The sequence below is a fragment of the Xenopus laevis genome, chromosome 6L, assembly GCF_017654675.1.
Source record: "Xenopus laevis strain J_2021 chromosome 6L, Xenopus_laevis_v10.1, whole genome shotgun sequence".
In the NCBI taxonomy this organism is placed as follows: domain Eukaryota; kingdom Metazoa; phylum Chordata; class Amphibia; order Anura; family Pipidae; genus Xenopus; species Xenopus laevis.
Window position 1 is genome coordinate 106,169,348 of NC_054381.1, and position 24,338 is coordinate 106,193,685.

A 24,338-nucleotide genomic window follows, 5' to 3' on the forward strand; every position below is an offset into this window, starting at 1 on the left:
TAAGAGGGGCACTTCAGTTGATGTGAGTTATTAAGAGGTAGGTTTTGGGTTAGGATTTTGTTGATAGATTATTATGTTTCATATCTTTTCTGGGGAAGGTTCTATAGTAGCTAGTGCTAGGAGTTTGCTTTTGTAAAAGGTATAATCTTCAGTATTTGTATAACCCTTTTCTTACCACACTTCTTGTAGAATCGGATCACACTCATGGTTCGGACTGTAAAATCAAGTAGACCTAGAAATCCAGCACTACGCAATATATTGGCGCTCTAAAAATACTTGATAATAATAATACAGGTTAGCAATGCAAACGCAATAATTTTCCTGCACTGGGGTAACTTTGGGTCTGTCCTAGCACAGTCTCTCACTCCATTTCGGGTGGACAAAACAGGTCAGTTCAAGCAATTTGTCCCTTCCCCATGAGTCATCTACCCCCAGGTAGCGCTACCTTCCCCAATATACCCCTCTTTTAGGAAAAGACTGTTGCTCCCATGTGGGAGGCTCATGAGAAACAGCCCCTTTAAAGGAGAACTAAACTCCCTCACAGCCAAAACCCCCCATTGGCCCCCTTCCACTGTGAGCAAGGTTGAACCTTTGGCAGGGTCGGCCAAGGTATTTTTGCACCCTAGGCAAAGGCTTCAATCAGTGCCCCCCCACCCAGTCCTGCATTACAATTTCCCACCTTACCAGTCATATAGCCCCCTGTACCTGTGCCAGCACCTATCATATTGCCCCCATTTGTACCTTTGCCAATGGCAGTCAATCCCTCAGATTTCCCCCAGGCCCCAATCTCTACCTGTGTCAGCATAAGACAAAACATCCATCATATTTTTACCCCCAATCTGTACCTATGCTAGCGGCAACCAAAAGAATCCATCATATTGTCCCAATTTGTATCTGTTCCAGCAGTAGCCAAAAATCCATCATATTACCCTCAAAGATCTGTGTACCTGTGCCAGCAGCCACCATATTGCCCCATGTACCGAAGCCAGCAGCAGCCAATCCCATATATTGCCCCCAATCTGTACCTGTGCCAACATCAGCCAAAAATACACACTATTGCCTCCATATATGTACTTGTGCCAGCAGCAGCCAAATATCCATCATATTATCTGTTTACCTGTGCAAGTAGCAGCCAAGATATTGCCCACAAATATGTACCTGTGCCAGCAGCTGTGAAAAGGGAGCTGGGGAGTGATTCTGTCTGGAACAGGGGGTTTATAAAGTTGAAAAATGATTAAAGGCCAAGCAAATCAGGGTTTAAAAAAGAAAGAAAGGAAATTCCCCTTTAAAGTGTGCCCCCCCCCCCCATGATTGCGCCCTAGGCAGGTGCCTACTCTGCCTGCCCCTAGTTCCGGCCCTGACTTTTGTCGTGTCTCTACTGACCATGGCGTGCATCAACCCAACCCCCAATGCCAATGTCAGTGGTGCCAAAGAAATAAATACTATTTGCCTGAGATACACATTTGGCATCAGGTAAACAAATCTACTGTATTTAAAATAAACTACCAAGAGGCAGTCCAATGGTTAGCAACATATTAAAAGAATTAAAAACCTTTGCAAATGTTCAAACTCTAAGCAGAGTCCAAGATCCACAATCCCGTTAGTGTTGGAGGGACAAAAGCAAAAATAAGACTGGGGTGTGTATATGGTGAGTGGGAGACCACAGTGGGGAGATAGAGAAACACCCTCTTGTAAAGGATGCCATTGTTAACTGGGGAACTGTTCATGTTTGAGTCTACCAGAAACCTGTTGGACCTGAGGGTGGGGTAAGTTCAGGACAACCAACTACCCCCAGGGGCAGCTCACAAGTGCCTAGGAGCTGGATGGCTGAATTCCCACCACACCTTCTGTTTCCTGTCCTCTCTGTGCTGTTTCAAGTCCCACTAATGATGGACAACACGTGTATATACACTATGCATGCTCACCCCATTCCCTCTAATGATGCAAGAGAAGGGGAGGATTGGGCATGGGTGTGGGTGGAGAGTCTATGTCTAAGTGTTTGTAACACGAAACACGTAAGGCTGTGGACACAATAAACTGTTTTACTTTCAATCAACTACCTGGTGGAAGATTGCCTTCATTTGAGTGCCTGCCGTGGGTGGAGAGTAACAATATAATTATAGCCTCACAGAGATGTAGTTTCTGACTGTTGGGGTCAGTGCCACCCCCACACCACAGACTTTAACCTAAATGAGAAGCAAAAGGTCATGATTTACTATCTTCTTTTTCAAACTAACTGAACTGCAAAAGGGTTTATATGTACCATTGTAATGCCAGTAGATTTAATAACCTTTCAGAATTTCTAAAATGACTATACAGTGGACAGTTGCTTTGAATTACATTTTTCATTATGGCAAAAAGGGTTCTGTGTAAAGACCCAAAGAAGGGTCAAACTACGACTGCCACACACGTGTTTTGGTATGGCCCACCAGCATCTTAAAGCGGTGGTCCACCTTTAAAGGGCACCTGAACAAAAATATTTTCCCCACCCAATGGTGCAAGCTAATAGATGAGAGTGTTTGTTTATTCTTTTTAAAAAACTGCCCCCTGCCATCGGACATGTTGTGCAGAGCGCAAGAGCATAATGAGCAAGTTGTGGCATTCACTCATTATACGCCTGCGTGTACCTCAACATGGCTGCTCGAACTAGGAGCTCCCAGTGCAGTGTGTCCTAGCACTGGTGGGGAGCAATTAAAAAAAAACTAGTTACTCCCCACTGGAGTGTCGGCTCAATGTTTCCTTTGAGTTAACTTATAGAATGGATGATTCTTAGCAACTTTTCAAATGACCTTCATTTTTTATTTCTCATAGTTTTTAATTATTTGTCTTTTTCTTCTGACTCTTTCCAGCATTCAAAAGGGGGTCACTGACCCCAGCAGCCAAAAACTATTGCTCTGTGAGGCTACAGTTATGTTACTTTCAACCTACACCTGTGCCAGACCAGACCTTCCCCTTCTCTGGCATCATCGGTGGGAATAGGGCGAGCACACATATACAGTACATAAACAAGTTCAGTTCATCACTAGTGGGGCTTGAAACAGCACAGAGAGGTCAGATAGCAGAAGGGGTGGTGCAGAATTCAGCCCACCAGCTGCATTTTATTACCTGTCTTATCAGCCCTTCTCCTATTCCTATTCCAGTCTCTTATTCAGTGACTGGTTGCTAGAATAACTTGGACCCTAAAAAAACAGAAAACTTCAAAAGAGGCTGGCACAAGCCTGGACCCACGAAGTAGTGAAGCCGGTGTTAGGTTGTAAAAGGGTTAAAAAAGCTTACACTTTATTTTTCATAATTAAGAACCAAGGCCTGACACATTTTGTGTCTACCAGGAACATTTAGTCATAGGCTGACATTTATTCTCTTATTCAGTGACTGGTTGCTAGAGTAACTTGGACCCTAGCAACAGATACAGTTTTGGACTGGGGGGTCCAGGCCCACCACCTTAGGGGCTCGCATGCACCTGCTCCGAGCCTCTCTGCCAACTTTAGGGCCGCCACCTGCAACTTGCCCCCGCCCCGATTGGTGCATACCTGCTTCTTCTTTTGGTCAGGGCAGGGAAAGACAGGCAGGTGGAAGCATTTTTTTCCCGGTGTCCCGCAGGCCCAGTCAGACCCTGAACAGATAACTTCGAAAATGCCAAACTGGAGAGTTGCTGTACAAATATCTAAAAGATTCAAAAAACAGAGAAAATAAAAACTGAAGACCAATTGCAAATTGTCTCAAAATTATACTAAAAACTAGCTTTATGGAGAACAATCCCTTAAAGGAATAGTTCAGTGTGAAAAGAAAAACTGGATAAATACATAGGCTGTGCAAAATAAAAAATGTTTCTAATATAGTTAGTTAGGCAAAAATTTAATATATAAAGGCTGGAGTGAACAGATGTCTAATAAAACAGCCAGAATCCAACTTCCTGCTTTTCAGCTCTATAACTCTGAGTTAGTCAGCGACTTGAAGGGGGGCCACATGGTACATTTCTGTTCAGTGAGTTTGTAATTGATCCTCAGCATTCAGCTCAGATTCAAAAGCAACAGATATGATCCATGTGGCACCCCCTCAAGTCTCTGATTGGTTACTGCCTGGTAACCAGGGTAACCAGTCAGTGTAAACCAAGAGAGCTGAAAAGCAGGAAGTAGTGTTCTGACTGACAAGTTATATATCAAATCACTCCAGCCTTTATACATTACATTTTTGGTTAACTAACTATATTAGAAACATTTTTTATTTTGCACAGCCTATCTATTTACCCAGTTTTTATTTTTACACTGAACAATTCCTTTAAACCTACTTGTTCAGCTTCAAACTTACTGTGTCTACTTTAGGTCATTATAGGTCCACCTTGTGATGCATACCTCCCAACTATCCCTTTTTTGGAGGGACAGTCCCTCTTTTGACAGCTCAACCCACAGTCCCTCATTTGTACTGAAATGTCCCTATTTTCTCCGCACTGAACAGCCAGAAAAAGAAACAAAGTTTCTAACTTAATTGGCTTTTGGCAGAGAGCCCAGAACAGCTAACAAGTGCAAATAAGATACTTTGTAACAATTTTGAGACACAAAAAAACAGTTTAGATAAGGAGAAATATTTTCAAACTTCCATAACCTGCCAAATTTTGTAAAATGAACATGGTAATTAGGGGATGTGGCCACAGAAAGGGGCGTGGTCAAAACATTTCGTTGCGATACGTGTGAAAAAAACATTTTGTCCCTCTTTTTACTTCCAAAATGTTGGGAGGTATGAATACAGGTTAAATCATATAGTGAATAAAGTACCCCCTATTGTAAAATACAAGGATATTATAAGTTACCAATGAGTTTCATGACCATATAAAAACACGAGGCCAAAGGCTGAGTGTTTTTATACAGGTCATGGAACTCCGAGGTAACTACTAATATCCTCATATTTTGAGGAGAGATTACATTTAGAAGGGCAGATTTATGAAAGTGTGCAAATAGAGTTCATCACCCACATTCTATTTATTCCTATGAGATTTTTAGAAGCATATTTATTAAATGGTGAACTCTAATTTCATCTACTGATAGCTATGCTTCTAAAAATCCCACACAAAATACTACAAAGTGGGTGAGTTTTTCTGGGTGAGCTTTGGGAGGTTTTATTTTTATTAATAGGGTGAAAGCCTAAGTATGTTTGGAGGAAAGAGCAATTTAATTGAACCGCTCCAGAGCATCGGACAACAGAGGAAAGAAGTAAAGTGCAGGCGCAGCTGGGAGTCTGAGGCACGAGTTAAGATTTGTGTGCGAGAACTGGAAGTATGAAAGAGAGCAGAGATTTATCACATGGCGGAATCACGTTCCAGCCGCCCCACTGACAGAAACTGCAGAGAGAGGCGGAGAGATCCATTATCAGCTGACACCTCAGCTACATTAGGAAGAGGGGTCATGTGACCGTATAGAACTTTACCCAGGAGGCAGTGGGAGGAGTTACGGTCATGCTATAAGGAAGCCAATTTGTCAGCGAGAACGCGTTGCATTTCCAGTCTGTAGAGTGAGGTCCCGTCCAGCCGAGCAACATGTCAGTTCTGCCAGTCCTGTTTGAGCACATCGATAAGAACCAGGATCTGTATGTTAAGGTCGGTGGGTGAGAAACCACTATGTTGATTCTTTTGTGTATTTATCCTAATTTGCTGCTTCTGCTGGAATGAAGATGGGACAGACAAGCCCTGGACAGACAGCTGCCGAAATACCTTGAGTCTCTTGCTGTAGGTGGTTTAGGGGTTTGTTTGAGATTTCCAGTTCAGCAGAAACAACCGAGGATGCCTAGTGTTACCTATATTATACCATCAGCACCCCAGGGTGCACTCAGTACTGCCCATCTGTTCTGCCTGGCGTCATTATTATTAAGATAGAGAGTGTGAGCCCCTGTTGGGAGTTTAGTATACAGGAGGTTGTGTCCTTATTGCACTACCCAATAGTGTAGCTTAAAATATGCACTAGGTCTAGTAACCCATAGCAACCAAGCAACAGCTAACATTTACTTGGCAGCTAACTGAAAGTAAACTGCAGGTTTCTAGACCTAAAGGTGGCCATAGACGGAACAATTCCGATCTTTCTTGGAAAAGATCTTTCTAAGAAAGATCATTCATTTCAATACACACTTGTAGAGCTGAATCGTTAGATATACAGGTAGCTATACGGGAAGAAACAATAGAATTCTACCTGTATCTGACGATTCAGCACTAACAATGGGCGCTGTTTACGTCCCTTCAAAGGCACCCGATCAAAATTTTCTGTCCAGCCCAATCGACGAGCCGACCGATATCCAAGTCTTCTGCGATTATTGGCCGGCTCTTTTTCCACCATACACGCAACGAATATCGGACGGAAATTTGTTTCGTACGATATCTGTGCGTCTATGGTCACCTTTATGCTTATGTTAGGGCGTATTCCCTTACCCCCTGCATGTTTGTAGGTTTATTGTCATTTATGTAAGCATTTTATATTGGCAACTCATCTTGCTGTTTATATGGCATCACAGTGTTTGCACTCAATTCTGTATATAAATTTTTGCCTATGTATGTTTTGGGTGTGTGACTGTGCCTCTGTGCTTTTTTGTCTGATGACTGGGCTTGGCTGTGCTGCTGTGCTTGTGAAATTTAGATCATGGGACATCTAGAGTTTTGTGTGCAGTGCAAAAAAAAAAAAAAGTTCTGACACATTTAGGCACAAAATCCGGTCTAAAAATCTATCGTTGATCTAAAATAAGCACAAAGGCATCTGGTACCAGGGGCCAACAGCATATCCACATGGAAATATTACACCCTCCAAATGAAATCCCAGCATCCATACACACACCCCTCCCTACTTTCACATAAATTATATATACCCATATCTATACTAACTATAGAGCTTAGTATCACAATAGCCTTTGATATTATGTCTGTTCAGCTTTCTGTTTAGATTGAAAAATAGTATATACAGGTATAGGACCTGTTATCCAGAATGCTCAGGACCTGGGGTTTTCCAGATAACAGATATTTCTGTAATTAAAATCTTCATACCTTAATCCTACTAGAATACCATGTGAACATTTAAAAAATCCCAATAGGCTGGTTTTGCTTCCAATGAGGATTAATTATATCTTTGTTTGGTGCAAGTAGAAGGTACTGATTTAGTATTACAGAGAAAAAGGAAATCATTTTTAAAAAATTGGGATTAAATTGAGTCTATGGGAGATGGCCCTTCCATAAATCGGAGCTTTCTGGATAACGGGTTTCCAAATAATGGATCCCATACCTGTACTGTATTTACTGTAGAGGCAGTGCTGTTCACAATGGAGTCGAAAGAGGAAGTCTAAAACTGCTGAAGGCCAGTAAGGCCAAAACTGTGACAAATTGTGCAATGTGGGAAGATACAACTTTGTTTAATGTGCTGAGGCAGTTTCATTCTGTCTGGTCAGTCGACAATCAAGACCATATACCAGCACATCTATATTGTTTTGTAACCGTGCATATCCCTATAGTTTGGCATATATAACTCTCCCTTTTGGCAACATCGGCAGTGTAGAGTAGCCTTGAAGCATTGTAGTGTCATCATCTTGTTTTGCTGTTCCTGTTTTCCATCATGATTTTATTTTTTTTCTCTTAAAGGGTAGAAAGAGGATGTGCCCTCGGCCCTTAGTGGTATAAAGCCAGATAAAAGTTGATGGGTTTACTTGAGTGGGCTCCAGATGCTAACTGGGTTCTGCTTCTCCTTATCACTTGTAGAGACTGGCAGAATGGGTAGCAATCCAGAGTGTGTCAGCCTGGCCAGAGAAAAGAGGTGAAATCAAAAGGATGATGCAGGTAGCTGCTAAGGAGATTGAACGTCTTGGTGGTACAACTGAACTGGTAGACATTGGCAAACAAAAGGTAAGACTGGATACAAGATATAGCAAGTCAGCAAAATATCACGTATGTCTTGTATAACACATTATCCCAAAAAAACCCACTTATATTGCAGTAAAGTCATTTGCCAGAGGGCCCTCAAATAGCCTGGAGCTTTAAAAGTAACCCTCATGGCTGTCTTCTCATTTAATGGATTTCAGTAAAGTGTTGCTTTATGCCTTGGTCCTCTCTCTGCCCCTCAACAAAGCTCAATAAAGGTACCCAGCTCTGACTATTTATACCTATATTGGACTGGTGTAATGTTGTAGAGCTCCCACCCAAACCTGTCAACCTGTCTCCTATACCTTGTAGAAGAAATTGCCATTAGGGGCCACTTGAAAATTCACACTATCTATGTGTCCCAGTATCCTGGAATATAAAATATTTTGTTTGTTATAATGCAGTTCAAAATACTTCTAAAAGGTCTTAAAAGAATGTTTCAGTATACAAACTGGGTAAATAGATAGGCTGTGCAAAATAAAAAATGTTTTTAATATAGTTAGTTAGCCAAAAATGTGATGTATAAAGGCTGGAGTGACTGGATGCCTAACATAATAGCCAGAACATTACTGCTTTTCAGCTCTATAACTCTGAGTTAGTCAGCGACTTGAAGGGGGGCGACATGGGACATAACTGTTCAGTGAGTTTGCAATTGATACTCCGCATTCAGCTCAGATTCAAAAGCGAACACATATGACCCATGTGCCAAGATATGCAAGATATACAGATATGACAGTAAAGTTTAAACTCTTATATAGCATCAGGAAGATATACATTGTCTTACGACTGTGATCCCTAATCTCTGGCAGGCTTGCTCTGCTTGTTTATGTTCACAGTGCTTTAATCCGCACAAGTGCCGGGCACTGATATGAGACCAGTGCAAAGGCCACTGATACATCCTAAGTCTGAGTGCATATATAACGGCAACAGTCTAGGCTACAGCTTTGGTCATGGTTTTGTTTCCTTCATGGGGCTAGGCCACAGGACAAACACCCTGCCTCCATATATAGAACAACCAGTTGGCTAAGATATGTAATAAGGAAGGCTTTGGAATCCCACTCGGAGATTAAGGCATTTTAGACTAAACTACAAGATGAATCGGTAACACCTGCATAAAGCAAGGTGAAAATATAATTATCAATTAAACATTCAACAAACACAGAAATAAAATATAAAACTTCTAAGGTTTCTGATGTCAGTATCTCATTAAGAAGTAGAGGCAAATGCATATAGCAGTTCTGTGCAATAAGCATTTTGCCATACAGTTCTATAACTTAAAAAGCTTGACTTCACATACAATACAATTGTGTGTCCTACAGCCCTACTGGAACTTGAATGGTTGCCCCATGGCTACACAATACAGTAGTTCATTTATATAAGGTATATTAAAGGATTGGGAGTGAACACACTACTAATACTGGTGTAGAGTAACCATAATTGTATTGAAATCTGCATACATTTAGGGGCCGTTTAGCAAACCTCAAAATTAACTGGTCAAGTTTTTCAAGGGGAAAACTTGAATTTTTAGAGGGGAAAAAAATTAGCTTCAAAGCTAATCTGTAGGAGTCAATGACAGATGTCCCTGAAGTTGTTTTCTGACATAGTGATCTGTGCTGCATAATCCGATAAATTCAGGGTTTATATCCGATAAAGTCATGTTTTCGGAGCGTCCATTGTCCGATTCGAATTGACTTACGAATTTGTAACAACTTTGAGAAGAATTATTGAGAAATGAGTTAAATTCGGGTGATGGGAGTTTGGTCGACTTTGTTTTAATAGAAATTTGTATTTATTTTTTTTTTTTTTTTGGATTTTAGTAAATCACTCCCTTGATGTTTCTGTTTCCTAAACAGACATAGTATATTGTATAGTGATGCTGTGTTTGCTTAGGTTTCTTGTGTCTGGCGAAACCTACCCCTAGTTCAGTATAAGTTCAATGAATAGGGCTTTCGCTTAATATAGTTTTGTTGGTATTAATCACAAATATCCATGGTTTCTGTCATTTCTTAAACAGGGAAACTGAGACTACTCCACGTTTGATTCTTGCTAATTAGATCCTTTTATGTCCAGTGCTCCAATAATCCCACTGCATAATGAACTTCTGTTTACAAAACGGTCACAACAAAGGGAGTATGTAGTGTTTGAAAGTAATTAGCTTCCTTGCAAGGGCCAAACATGGAGTAGCTCAGTTACCCTAGTTGTCCTGTTTGGCGCAAGAAATAACAAATATAGCAAACTGTATGTTCATCAGAAGTCCTAGTCATTGCACTCGTGTAAAACACTGGGCTACTTAAATGTTTACATGTTCACAGCAGAACAACATTCCCTATACGTTGTTCATATGCCTCTTCAGTGATCTCACAACATGAACAGTTGTGCTTCCTCCCCAAAATGTCAAACATTATAAAGCCCTTAACAAAAAATGTATCTAAGAATTCACAATAACAGCTTGCAAAGTTAGAGCTGATAATAATTGGCAGCAAAATGCATGTGTTAATAAATGGCTGTGCTTGCAGCTACCTGATGGCACAGAGATCCCCCTGCCTCCCGTTATCCTTGGCAAACTAGGTTCAGATCCTGGAAAGAAAACTGTATGCATTTATGGCCATCTGGATGTCCAGCCAGCAGCTCTGGAAGATGGGTGGGACAGCGAGCCCTTTGTTTTGCAGGAAAGAGATGGTAAGCCTACATATGTTTTATATTAATGCATCTGCACAAAAGCCTTTATTATAATAATCTACATTATTTTAAGCAAACGGCTGCAATGTATGGAAAGAGCCCCATTACTGGATTCAACTGTACCTAATAAATCACTTGGGGAAAAACAGTTCATGGAGTAGTTGAAATGGGGAGAAGACAATAACCAGAGCTTTCCACTGCACATGCCCACTCATTGCATTATTACATGTTATTCTGGACTTGATATTTAAGTGGCCGGACTAGGAGTTAAGGTGGCCATAGACACACAGATCGGATCGTACGAATCGAGGATTCGTACGAATTTCGGATCGTGTGTGGCGTGTGCCGACATCTTTCGCCCGGCGGAGATCGGTCGTTTGGTCGATCGGTCAGGTTTGATTTTGACCCGACCGATCCCGCCGGAGCTCGTGGCACATCGTAATCTGATCGTTCGGCCATACGGCCGAACAATCAGATTACCCCCGATATAGCCATGCCTGTTAATGGCATATCGGGGAAAGATCCGCTCGTTTGGCAACATCGCCAAACGAGCGGATCTTTGCATCTATGGCCACCTTTAGAGCAGATATTACACATCCTATCACACTTTAGGTTTATCATCAGACCAACACTGCACTAAAGGTGGCCATACGCAGGCAGATTAAACCTGCCAATTATTGGTCCTTTAAACCAACATGTATCAGGCATTCTGACTGGTCTCTCTGCTTGATATCAGGCCAAAAATCAGCAAGATATCGATTGGGCAGGTTTGGTTTTTCTTGGCGATCAAGGACCACATTGGTTAGTCGATGCGGTCCTTATCCCGTTGGTGGCCATTTCTTTTTTTTTTTTTTGTGATCCGATCGTTTGGCCCTAGGGCTGAACAATCTGATTTACCCGATGTCTCCCTGCCTTTGGTGAGCATATTGGAAGAGATCCACTCTGATCTTATTGTGTATGGCCACCTTTACTCTGTAGCCTGCACCTGATATTCCCTGCTGCAACAGAGTTCATCAGACTTATTCATTTGCAACATAATATAGTAGGGAGGCACTGAATCCACTATTTTGGATTTGGCCGAATCCCCAAATTCATCTTGGAAGATTCGGCTGAATACCGAGCCAAATCCTAATTTGCATATGCAAATTAGGGGTGGGAAAAAATGGTTTACTTCTTTTTTGTAACAAAAAGTCCTCCCCACAATTGACATATGCAAATTAGGATTCGGTTCGGCCAGGCACAAGGTTTCGACTGAATCTGAACCCTGCTGAAAAAGGCCGATTCTCCAGAACAGAATCCTAATCCTAACAAACAGAAGTTTGTTGTTGCCACTAATTTTTAGTTTTCAGTATAAGGTGCATTATTTCTTTAAAGTAGTGGTTCACCTTTAACTTAGTATGTTATAGAATGGCTGATTATAAACAAGTTTTCAATTGGCGTTTCAATTATTTGCGTTCTTCTTTTGACTCTTTCCAATGGGGGTCACTGACCCCATCTTAAAAAAACTAAAAAAAACATGCTTTGTAAGGCTACATATTTATTGTTATTGCTACTTTTATTACAATTCTTTCTATTCAGACCCTCTACTATTCATATTCCAGTTTCTTATTCAAATATATGTATGGTTGCTAGGGTCATTTGGACCCTAGCAATCAAAAATAAACAATATTAAATGAAAACCAATTGCAAATTGTCTCAGAATATCACTCTCTACATTGTACTAAGTCAACTCAAAGGTGAACAACCGCTTGAAAATTACGAAGCAACATTTAACATTTTAGTAACTTGTTGGCCCAATGCCTTTTATCTTGGGGTATTTCAGCCAGCTAAAAAATGGTGATGGCCTCCATTTGCTTCTATTCACTTGAATGGGAAATGTGAGTGCTTTGTGGACCGAAAATTTGTGCACAGAGCAACTTTTAATTTTATTATTTTAAATACTGTGGCATATTTTAAAATATAGTTTTCAGGAAATCGCCAGCACAACTGTGCTTCTTCCAACACTAGCCTGGTGCTCAGTACGGAAGGTCAGAACCCTGACAAGTATGTAGAAAGAACTGGCACAACTGAGCAAGCAGGGAGGTACCCTGAGTGAATATGCAACATTTAGGGAGCATGCCGATTTTGCACTGCTTGCAATGATTTAAGTGTGGAAAGCATCAAAGCAGCAAATCCAATGCCTCGGTTTTAAATAATACAGAATTGTTTGTCAAAGTGTTGTTGACTCAATCAAGGTACAGAGAGAGTGAGAAGACTCATACCCTCCCCATCAGTGCTATTCGCTGACTAGTTAAAAGATGGTCATAAAACCTTCTTACTCCTCAGCACTTTTGTAAACAATCTAATCTTGTCTGATAAGAATTTGCAGCAAGTGGACTATTGGAGCAATACAGACACACAATAAAAGCACTGATAAGCCAGACTAATCAAAGATCAAATAGAAATCCAGACCTTGTTAATATTTATTTAAATATATATTTTACATTCCATTTTATCCTGTAACTTGGTTCTGTGCAGTGTTCTTACAGAACATATACTGTATGTTTAGATAATTGCATATTTTTGAAACATTGGTGATTTTTTTTTTTTCTTTCTGTTTTCTTACAATGGACAATGGTGTATATATCATTTAAAAAACGCTCCATACCCTCTTTGGCAAATTCCATTCATCTAAATAAGAAGTGGCAGTTACTGCCAGTTTTCTGGTGACAGGTGGTTTTCTATTCATCTTCTTCAAAGGGGTACCTGGTGTTTCTGTACTGCTTCTATCTATCCACTGTTCTACACCATGACATTTTTGCATGATTTTATATAATTTTAAATAAATATAATTAGCCTTTTGTTGCGCAGATCAAGATGCTGGCCTCTCAAGTTAATACCAAGGGCTGCCATGAGAAGTCATGGGACCCCATTTTGTTTTTTATTTAAATCCTGCCCATGCCTGTGATCACCCAGGCCATGCCTCATCCCATTAAAAACCCTGTCTATTCTCCGCTAAGCCCTGATCCTTTTTAGTCTGCTATTGAGGACTTCACATCTTTCAAGATCTTCCATTAAAGGGGGGGGGGGTTAAGCTAACTTCGGTATGTTATGGTATGGCTAATTCTAAGCAAATGTTCAATTGGTCTTCATTATTATTTTTTTTATTTATTTATTTTTAATTATTTGCCTTCTTCTGACTTTTCCAGTTTTCAAATGGGGTCACTGACCCCCCATCTAAAAACAAATGCTCTGTAAAGCTACAACTTTAATGTTATTGCTACTTTTTATTACTCCTCTTTCTATTTAGGCCTCTCCTATTTATATTCCAGTCTCTCATTCAAATCAGTGCATGGTTGCTAGGGTAATTTGAGCCTAGCAACTGGATTGAAGAAATTGCAACCTGGAGAGTTGCTAAATAAAAATATAAAAAACTCAAAAACCACAAATGATAAAAAATGAAAAGCAATTGCAAATTGTCTCAGAATAACATCATCCTAAAACTTAATTTAAAGTTGAACAACCCCTTTAAGACCAGTTCCTCGACTGGGCTTCTTGCTCTGGTCTTTGCCCCTCGAGGGCACGTTTTCCCCTCATATCTTCATAGTGAGTCATCAGCTGCCTTCCACTTACAATGCATGTTTTCTGCACAAACCATAATAAATAGCCTGTATTAAATTCTCTTGTATCATCAAGAACAAATCACATTAATACCTCAATTACATGCATATTTTAATCATATAAAGATGTTGCCTTTGTACCTAAGCATACTGTACAGTGATATAATTGTGATATATATACCCTAGCACAATCACTGATTACAGGCATTTATAGCATGTATTAGACTTTTGTCCTGTTTCTTATTATAATGAATTATTTTTGCCTAGGCAAGCTGTATGGAAGAGGCTCTACAGATGACAAAGGCCCTGTACTTGCATGGTTAAACTGCATAGAAGCTTATCAGCAAACTAAGCAGGTAATGTATCTTGTAGTATAAGATCGTTGATTAAACTGAGCTAAGTTTACATTGCGCTGCTTGGAGTTCTGGGGAGAGTTGCAGGACGGGAAGGTAGTGAATTATGGTTGTCTGGAAAGGGACTCTCCATGCATTTGACTTGGGGAGCACACTAGGGATGCACCGAATTCAGGATTGGCTGGCCAATCCAAATCCTAATTTGCATATGCAAATTGTGGGGAGGGCGAGATTTCACGTGACTTTTTGTTACAAAACAGGGAAGTAATCCAATTTTTTTTTCCACTTTTTCCTTCCCCGCCCCTAATTTGCATATGCAAGTTAGGATTTGGTTCGGTATTCAGCAGAATCTTTCAAGATGGATTCGGGGATTCGGCCGAATCCAAAATAGTGGATTTGGTGCATCCCTAGAGCACACACAAAGTAAGTTGCTGTTGTGGAGTGCTTGGGAGCACAATCTTACACCCCTAGCAGCCATAAATGGTACAATCTGCCAGTTAGATCAAATCTCCGAACATGCAGATCTTTGCTTGATTTAGTCACCAAGATGTTGGGTGAACTGATCTGATTATTTTGTCTCCGACATAACATTCTTCTGAAAAGTAAATGCAAATAGAATGTTGCCCAACCTGTCTCCATCAAATTCAGTGAAAATATAAAGTTAGGAGGTGCTAATCCCCATGAGAGTCTCCAAAAAAATAATAAGAACAAAAATCAAATGAAGTATAGTATTTATTACATCAAAAAAAGTGGGTTAAAAAAAAAAAACATATCTATATCCATATCTCTATCTATATCCTCATGCGCCCAATGCGTTTCCCCTGAGGAAGACCACTTTGGTTGAAACACGTTGGTCTAATGATATTTATTTCTGGTTTTTGTTTTTTATGTAAAAAAAAATACTCTTTATTTAAATCCGAGTGTGCAATCATTCATTTGATTTTTGTCCATCAGACTCAGATCACATCTGACCTGCCCAACTATTGCTTCATGTGTAGTCTCTCAAGTATGCAGCAAACATTCCTTTGGCACCAAAGCTATGGTTTGCTTTCTTGTTTTCCTTTTTTTGCACTTGTAATAAATCCACAGCGGCCGAAATCCATGAACAGTTGCAGATTAAGTCAGAATGGAGATATGGCCTCTGTACAAGATAAGGCCACGCATCTAATCTCTCTTTTTTTTCATTGACTTCCTATACCGAGCTAAGCATTCTATAATGTCCTGCACTGAATAATTAACAAAGAAAGCCTTGTAAGAAACTGGTATGTTTAGTTGTAAATTCACCAAGGAAGACTGTATTAAAGGAAGCGTACCTCCTTTTTCAGCATTTGTTCACTGAATAGGGTTTGTAGTAGAGAGGGCAAAAGCTGTAATTGAAAGTAAAAAACAAAGTCATAATCTGTCAGTCCAGTGAGAGCTCTCTTGTATAATGTGCAGCTTCTTATTTGAAAGCCTTCAGCTGGGGGATGTTTGTTTATACAGAGGCTTCTCGGGTGACTGCTGATTTGTTTTAATTGTGCACATTCAAACATAAGGTATAATGTTGTGTTGCTTAGTTACATATTTTGCCCTAATTTGTGCAGGTAATAAAAACATACACATTTATTATCTTAAAGTATGTTTGATACAAGCCTGATTCATTGAACTAAAGGGGTATACTGTGACAGTAGAGCATATAAATATACTATAAAATAATGTAGGAATATGAGATTTCTGTAAATTAAATAGTATTGGCCAAATTTTAAAATTAAATGTTTTTTTTAATATTAAAACAAAATTGGTTATAATAAAAAACGGTTGAAAATAAACCCTTGTATATGTTTGTTAAACGTATACAGGTTATTCTGCACAGGTAGCCGTATTTATCAGCCTATCTGTAGTTATGGCTGCTGCCCTTTAAAATTGCACTGATGAGGAAGTTTCCAAAAAAGGAATCAAAACCATTATGTTAGTGTGACTGCACTGTCAAGAGAAGTACTGCACATCCTATATATTGTTACACTGATCAGGTTAACATGATGTTTTCTGTGTTCCCTTTCTAGGAACTTCCTGTCAATCTCAAGTTCTGCTTTGAAGGAATGGAAGAGTCTGGATCAGAAGGCTTAGATGACCTTATATTTGCACGGAAGGATTCATTTTTCAAGGGTGTGGACTACGTTTGCATTTCAGACAACTACTGGCTAGGCAAAAATAAGCCATGTATCACTTACGGTCTCCGTGGAATCTGCTACTTTTTTATTGAGGTAACTCACGAGAGAACAGTTTTACATATTTGTATAATTTATTAATAACAGGCACCATACAACTTGGGCAAAATTGCCTAATCTCCTTCAGAAGTCTTTTCCACTTTACAGACAAAGCTGTCAAATCACTTATCGTCTTTTCTTGCTATGTTCCCCTGTGGTGGATCTCTTCTGCACTTCACCATAGGGGAACTCCAAAGTAAATGAAGCCCATTCTTCTGGTTGTATTTGCACATAAATAGGTTACAGATATTTATGAAAGCATGTAAAAATAAAATATGTAGAGCATCAAACTTCACCTGAATGCCTAGACTGAACTGATATTCAGGGAGGGATTTCTAGATGTGCAAATAAGGATTTTTCCAAAATCTTATGTCAGTGGGTGATCTTTTGAAGTCCAGCATTGTTTAGCCTCCCTTAGCTCATAATAAAGTTATAGATAAAGGTATTGTTATATAGACAAAATGTATATATGTTTTTGGTATTCTAGAGCCAAATAGTGAAAAATAAGCTATTGCATGTCTGGTTCTTGCAAGGAAGATAATTAAATTGCTAGTTCAGTCGACTCTGGCTTATCTGTAAGACAAAGCAGTCGCAAAAATGGTGAATGATGATGTTGTTTATACATAGTTTATTTCTAGTTAAGCTAACTCTGCTAATTAATCATAAGATAGCAAGTGTCTTGCTACAGAGCATTAACTTTTTATATCATTAAACGGGACACTAGACTGTATTTTCAGTATGTTTATTTATTTTGCTCATGTTGAAATAAATTGTATACTACTCCATTCATGAAAACTGCTTTTCTTTTTCTTAATTTCCTTAGGTGGAATGCAGCTGCAAAGATCTTCACTCTGGTGTATATGGAGGCTCTGTGCATGAAGCAATGACTGATCTCATTGCACTAATGGGTAAGACACTATAAAGTGCAAATTTGGTGCCAGCTGTAATAGCGCATAGCAACCATAAGCAGAAGGCACTTACTGGACAGCTAAACTACAGCTTAGAAAAAGTGTGTTTATAGAGAAGCTTCTTGGTGAACTGCTGAATTGTAAACATTCAAACAAAGAGAATAATGTGACTTTACTTTTAGTTGCAGAGGTTGCCCAGTTTAGTGCAATAAATAACAAAACCATATTTACAATACATTCCATACAATAGGTAAATGGTATTTTCAGTGCAAATCCTGTTCATTGAAATAAAGGTATACTGCCCCTTTTTAAGAAGTTCCTGTGACATAAGGTTTTTCTTGTAAAAATGTTATAATAACCTTTTTATATTGCTTTTATAGTACATTTCTGTAAATTAAATAGTATTGACCAAATGTTAAAATTAACTAGTTCCTTTTTAAATTAATGCTCTAGAACTGAATTGGTGATGATGCTGAAACAGTGTTGAAAACCCGCCACTTTTATAAGTAGGCTATATGATTAGTTTAAACTGTTTGAAAGCAAACATACGATTGGTTGCTATGGCTCACTAAACCTGCCGCAAACTCATAAATATAAATGTCATAATAGTCATGTCCGCTAAAACCTTGATAATTGTTACATAATGTGGGAAAAGTTATAAGAGAAATTTAGATTTTAATCAGTTTGCAACTTTCTATCAAAATCTTACAAAGTTTATATACAAAGGGCATTTTCATAACTAATCTCAAACTAGAAAACCTGTGCCTTCTAAACAAGCAATAAAAGTCATTTGTGTAATTATTTGCATAAAGTACTGTGCAAAGTCCAGCAAAGCAGATACATCTGTTAGAGATTAAAGGGGTAGGTAACTCATCTGTAAATTAACTTTTAGCATGGCATTGATATTTTGAGACCATTTGCAATTGATCTACATTTGTACTGTACATTTTTATATATATTTTTTTTTCATCAGCTTTCCTTTTTGGAATTTCAGCAACTGGTTGGTAGGGTTCAATGTACTCTAGCAACCAGGTAGTGATATAAATGAACAGTAACATCAAAAAATAAGTGTTTTAAAGTAATAAAAATATAATGCAGTGTTCCCCTGCACTGGTAAAACTGCTGTGTTTGCATCAGAAACACTACTATTATTTATATAAATAAGCTGCTGTGTAGCAATGGGGGGCAGCCATTCAAAGGAGAAAAGGCTCGGTTACACAGCAGATGGCAGATACTGTATGCTCTGTAGAACATAATGATGTTAATCGTTATCTACTATTTAACCTGTGCCATAGTTTTTTTTTGTTTTTTTTTTTAATTTCCGGTATTGCTACAAAGCAGCTTGTTTATATAAACTATAATAGTGTTTCAGAAGCAAACTGATCAGTTTTACTAGTGCAGGGCAAAAAATAAATTTGTATTTTCCATTACTTTAAGAAGCTTTCATTTGTGGCATTACTGTTCCTTTGAGAAATTTTCCTTAAAAGTGTTGGTTGAGTCTATTATCTACTGCAGTCCACTGAATAACAGGTTAAAAAATAGTTTGATTACTTTGTTTTCCTGCCCTGCTGGAGTTGCCACACTATGCGCAGTTAAACGGGAAATTTTGACGATACAGTGGCAGATATACTGCATAAAATCTTGCATATTCCACACCCTTACTAAAGGACAAGGAAAGCATCCTATTTTTGCAACAAAAAAAACGATGCACCTCTTTCAAGACTCTGTCTGCCATGTTGGGATATTAGGTACTTACATGACCCGAGCTGCTGACCATGTCTAGTACAAGTTGTGATCTTCAGCACAGTACTGACCATTGGACTGTGAATTATTTAAAGTATTTCCATATTCAGGTATTTTTGGTAATCACAGTTGCAAAGAAACTTCTATAAAGGAGAACCTTGAATTATGACACTGGTTTCCCTTTCTCAGGTTTTGTAATGGCAATCTTTTTCTTTTTTTTTTTTTTTTTTCTATTTAGGGAGCTTGGTAGACAAAAAGGGAAAAATCCTTATTCCTGGCATCAATGAGGCAGTGGCACCTGTGTTGAAGGAAGAGAAAGATATATATGATGCGATTGAGTTTGATCTAGAAGACTTTGCATGTGATATTGGAGCTGACAGACTTCTTCATGAATCAAAGGTATTCTAAAAAATCTCAAAACATATAACTATGCAAAAAAAAAAAAAAAGATCCTATCATCTTGCCCCCAGCCAGTGATTAAAATTGCTTAACTGAGACCCTAGGCCGGTGCTTGTATTTGCTAAAAACTGCACTGGAGCAGGATATTTCTGCAAAAGACCCTTGTAGCAACCTTCTTTGGATTCTTCCATATTCTATTCGTGTTTTAAAAGAGGACTCTGGAAAATTGGTTTGCAGATACTTTTTTTATTAAGATGCTATGATGCACATTTTCACAAGTGTTGACGTCTCACATGTTTGACCACAAAGTACGCTATCCTTGGATGGGTAAAAAAACAAACTTACACTCGCACACCCTGGCCGTCCAAGAACAAACTAATCCCAGGTGCTCGATGGTAGAGGAATTGGGCAACCTCAAAAGCAGCATAGACACAGAAGACACCGGCACAGCATGGGTATTACTAGCAGGTATAACCTTGCTCGTTTATTGCGGATGCAACGTTTTGGGGCGTGACCCCTTTCTCAAGCATGAGCATGCTTGAGAAAGGGGTCACGCCCCGAAACGTTGCATCCGCAATAAACGAGCAAGGTTATACCTGCTAGTAATACCCATGCTGTGCCGGTGTCTTCTGTGTCTATCCTTGGATGGGTCACAGCAGGTCTGCATTTTGTAAACATATTCATTGTTCCTGTAGGAAAAGATCTTAATGCACAGGTGGAGATTTCCATCCCTTTCTCTGCATGGCATTGAGGGAGCCTTCTCTGCAGCCGGCGCAAAAACTGTCATCCCCAGAAAAGTAATAGGAAAATTCTCCATAAGACTGGTGCCTGATATGAACCCAGAGGATGTGAAAAAACAGGTAAGAAGATGTTCTTCTTGTACTTGTATAACCTGGGCCCCATGGCTGTATCTCAAATAAATAAATAAATAAATGGCATTGTACCCTTATTTAGCTCTTTGGATATTTACTAAAATAACTTTATTCTACACAGTTTATCTGTTTTATGTGTAAACGTGTACCATATTCAACCTGAATAGCTGCCTCTATGGCTACACAGCAGCATATTTATATCCACTATATCGAATTTGATTCGAGTTTTAAAAACTCTATTCGCGTTGTTTCTCAGAAAGAAACTTGAATGTCAGGAAGGCAGCAAACTACTCCAAATTGATCCCAGGACGTCTCCCACTGACTAAAACAGCAATTCGGCAGGTTTTAGGTGGCGAATAGTTGAATTCAAGTTCTTAAAGGGCCAGACTATGATAAATCTCAAAATCAAATTTTTTAAAGACAACTGGAATGTAATTTTAACAATTCCCTAGTTGAATTGACAGTTTTGGCCATAAAAAAAAACTTGAATTCGAAATTTTAAATTAGATCCTGAATGAATCTGCCCACTGGTGTCTGTGTCCCTAGCGATATCTAGCCATGTTGTATCCTTTGTCTGTCTCCGTAGCAAAGATGACTGCTACCAACCCCACTGTGCAGCTCTGTATTTAGAGCACAGGTGGTGCAGTGGGTGACCTGAACATTACATACTGACAGTGATACAATTGGCAAGGGAGTCTTGTGTAGGGATATAAATTAAAAACTAGTGGGGGAATTTAGATCTAATTAAAATTAAGGCCCATGACCCTTAAAACTAATAACTCCACACCTCCGATGGAAATATTAAGTTATGCCCATTTGCCATGTGGGGATATACCTAACAAAGTAACTCTTATTCTATGTTAATGCCTTTGACAATATGACCGACCTGATATATTTGTTTTGTTATCATACTTGTTTTATGAAAATAAAAATTGACCAGTAAAAAAAAAATAATAATAATAATAAAAAAGGCCCATGGCAGAATGTATGGGACACTGACACTGTGTGCTGCCTCTGGCAGGTGGTATCAAGTAAGAATTGCTTAGGAATACTCAATTTGGCATTCCCAGCTGGTCTGACTATACTAGTAGCTGCTATACACAAAGAATTTCTCATTCATCTGAATGGAAATAATAGGACAGGGATCCCTAAACACAAGCCAATGTGACAAATACATTATATTTAAATAAATCAATTGTTTACACCACTAGGAATTGATATATTTTTTTTTATCATTAAAATAACTTGGCTGGCTCAAGTAACACAGCTGTGCATTTTATGTTTTATTTAAATTATTCCTTTTGGGCAAAAAGAGGCAATGTTTGTGGGATGATTCATTGAGTTGAAACCTTATGCTGGCCATATGTCTACACCTTTTTATAATATTGTAACATTGTATATTTTGCTATTTAGGTGGAAGACTACTTGACCAAGAAATTTAAAGAGCTAGGAAGTCCAAACAAGTTCCAAGTAACAATGGGCCATGGAGGAAAGCCCTGGGTATCTGACGTTAATCATCCTCATTATATCGCTGGCAGAAAAGCAATGAAAACAGGTAATGTATATATTTCGGCCAGCTGATTCTGACTGACATCCCTTTACTGTAGCTATGTGTCTATTAGTTTATGGTGACTTGGCAGATGAGGAAGTAGAAAGTAGGTTCGGCTAGTTAACTACAAAAATTCAGTGTAAAAAAAAAAAAAAAAAAAATGCCCTGTCTCTTTACATTAAGGGACAGGTCAGCAGGGAAAATAATAGGTAATATTATAGAAGCATATCCTTGGTACTGCTTCCTCTAAGATGCCCATCCCTGAATTTATTTATGAACAGGTGTTAGAAATGCTTCAATATGAGTTTTTGTAAGAAATTCTAATTGGATTTTCAAGATTTATCATACTCTGGCCCTTTAAGAGTTCAACCTAAAACCTGCCGGATTCCTGTGAAACTGCATACTAAACTGAAAAACAATCTTGGGTATTGGGCCCTTATGAGACATGTATATGGTTAGGTTTATCCAGATCAAACTGTAGCTGTATTTAGTGTGTGCATTATCTGAAGGTATAATTCATAAAAACACTCCTGAGTATTAACATATAAAACCAGCATTACAATATGCACTACAGTTTATTTAAGGATGTACATGGCAAATTTGTATTTCTGGTCAGCTGTCTAATGTATAAACATCATGTTTCAGTTTTTAATGTTGAACCTGATCTAACAAGAGAAGGCGGGAGCATTCCTGTAACACTCACCTTCCAGGAGGCAACGGGCAAGAATGTTATGCTGCTGCCTGTAGGCTCTGCAGATGATGGTGCCCACTCTCAAAACGAAAAGCTCAACAGGTAACAGTAGCTAAACCTTGTCACTCACAACTAATTCTAATGTTGGCTAGATAGAATTGGCATTTTCCACTGTTTCATCATCTGGTATTATGGGGTATAACTGAGCTGAGGAATTAAAAATGTTACTCGCTCTGAAAATATCTCTCAAAGTATAGTTTTATACCATTGCACCAGCATATTGTATTGACAGATTTTTGTTGCTTTCCAGGTTCAATTACATTCAGGGAGTAAAGCTCTTAGGTGCTTACCTGTATGAAGTGTCCAACCTGGAATAAATCTGATAAAACTACATCCAATAAACCTACCATACAGTTAACAGAATCCCAATACCGATGAATCAAAAGAAGACCAACACGTTTTATATATGCTGGGGAAATGCAATTAAACAGATTGGAATTACAATGCTACTGTGTTCGTTCTTTGTGTTTTTTTTATTACACCTTGTAGGGATTAATAGTTATTAAATAATAAAATCTTCATCAGGGAATAGCTCAGATCTGCACAATACATTGTTACTGGAAGGGTCAATTATCTACTGTGGGCCCTTCTACACTGGCAGCCTTCATGTCCTCCTCTCTGGCTACTTGCTCATTTGTAGGACAGGACTGGGCATAAAAGAATTAAATGGGAACTATCGCAAAAATGAAAATTTAATATAAGCTTCATCATACTGAAATACGAAACTCTAAATACAATCTATTAAATATTCTGCATTGTTCCTGATATAATCAAGTTTATGGTTACTATCCCTCTCTCAGCATCTGTTTCTTTTCATTCAGTCTTCATGCAGGAGTTGGGTGTCATATTTATTGTCCATTAGCTCCAAAATATCTTATGGGGGGGGGCTTCTATTCCTGGCAGATGAATTAGAGCTCAATCAAATAACTGATTTGAGTACAAACAAAATAACTGCCTTTTGCACAAATTCTGCATGTAGAGAGAGACATGTCTGTTGATTTTAATAGAGTGAGCTCTAATATCTTTTTTAGGCAAAAGGAGCTCCCATAAGATATGTTGGATCTAACTGTCAATAAATATCCGACACCCATTTCCTGAATGAAGACAGAATGAAGAGAAACAGATGCTGTGAGGGGGATAGTGATTAATTATTCAGAAAAAAAAGTAACAATTATTTCAGAAATGTTACAGAATTTTTAATTGATTGTATTTAGAAAGTTTCTTATTTCAGTATGATGAAGCTTATATTACAACTTCATTTTTGCAATAGTTCCCCTTTAACCACTGTATTTCCCATGCACCCAGTGCTTTGGGTGTCGGTAAGAATGAACATCAATGAGAATTTTCTGGACAGCAT

The 24,338-nt window shown here is 38.7% G+C and overlaps 1 protein-coding gene across 1 annotated transcript; it reads left to right on the forward strand.

The window, feature by feature from the left end:
- The first annotated feature begins 5,503 nt into the window (after positions 1 to 5,503).
- On the forward strand, positions 5,504 to 23,425 carry cndp2.L (CNDP dipeptidase 2 (metallopeptidase M20 family) L homeolog). Its single transcript, NM_001093621.1, is given in 11 exon segments — positions 5,504 to 5,590; positions 7,724 to 7,867; positions 10,399 to 10,561; positions 14,428 to 14,516; positions 16,556 to 16,756; positions 17,583 to 17,667; positions 19,649 to 19,809; positions 20,505 to 20,669; positions 22,095 to 22,236; positions 22,876 to 23,023; positions 23,232 to 23,425. Coding segments are annotated over 11 exon segments (1,425 nt in total). The 5' UTR covers positions 5,504 to 5,530; the 3' UTR covers positions 23,299 to 23,425.
- The last annotated feature ends 913 nt before the right edge of the window (positions 23,426 to 24,338 follow it).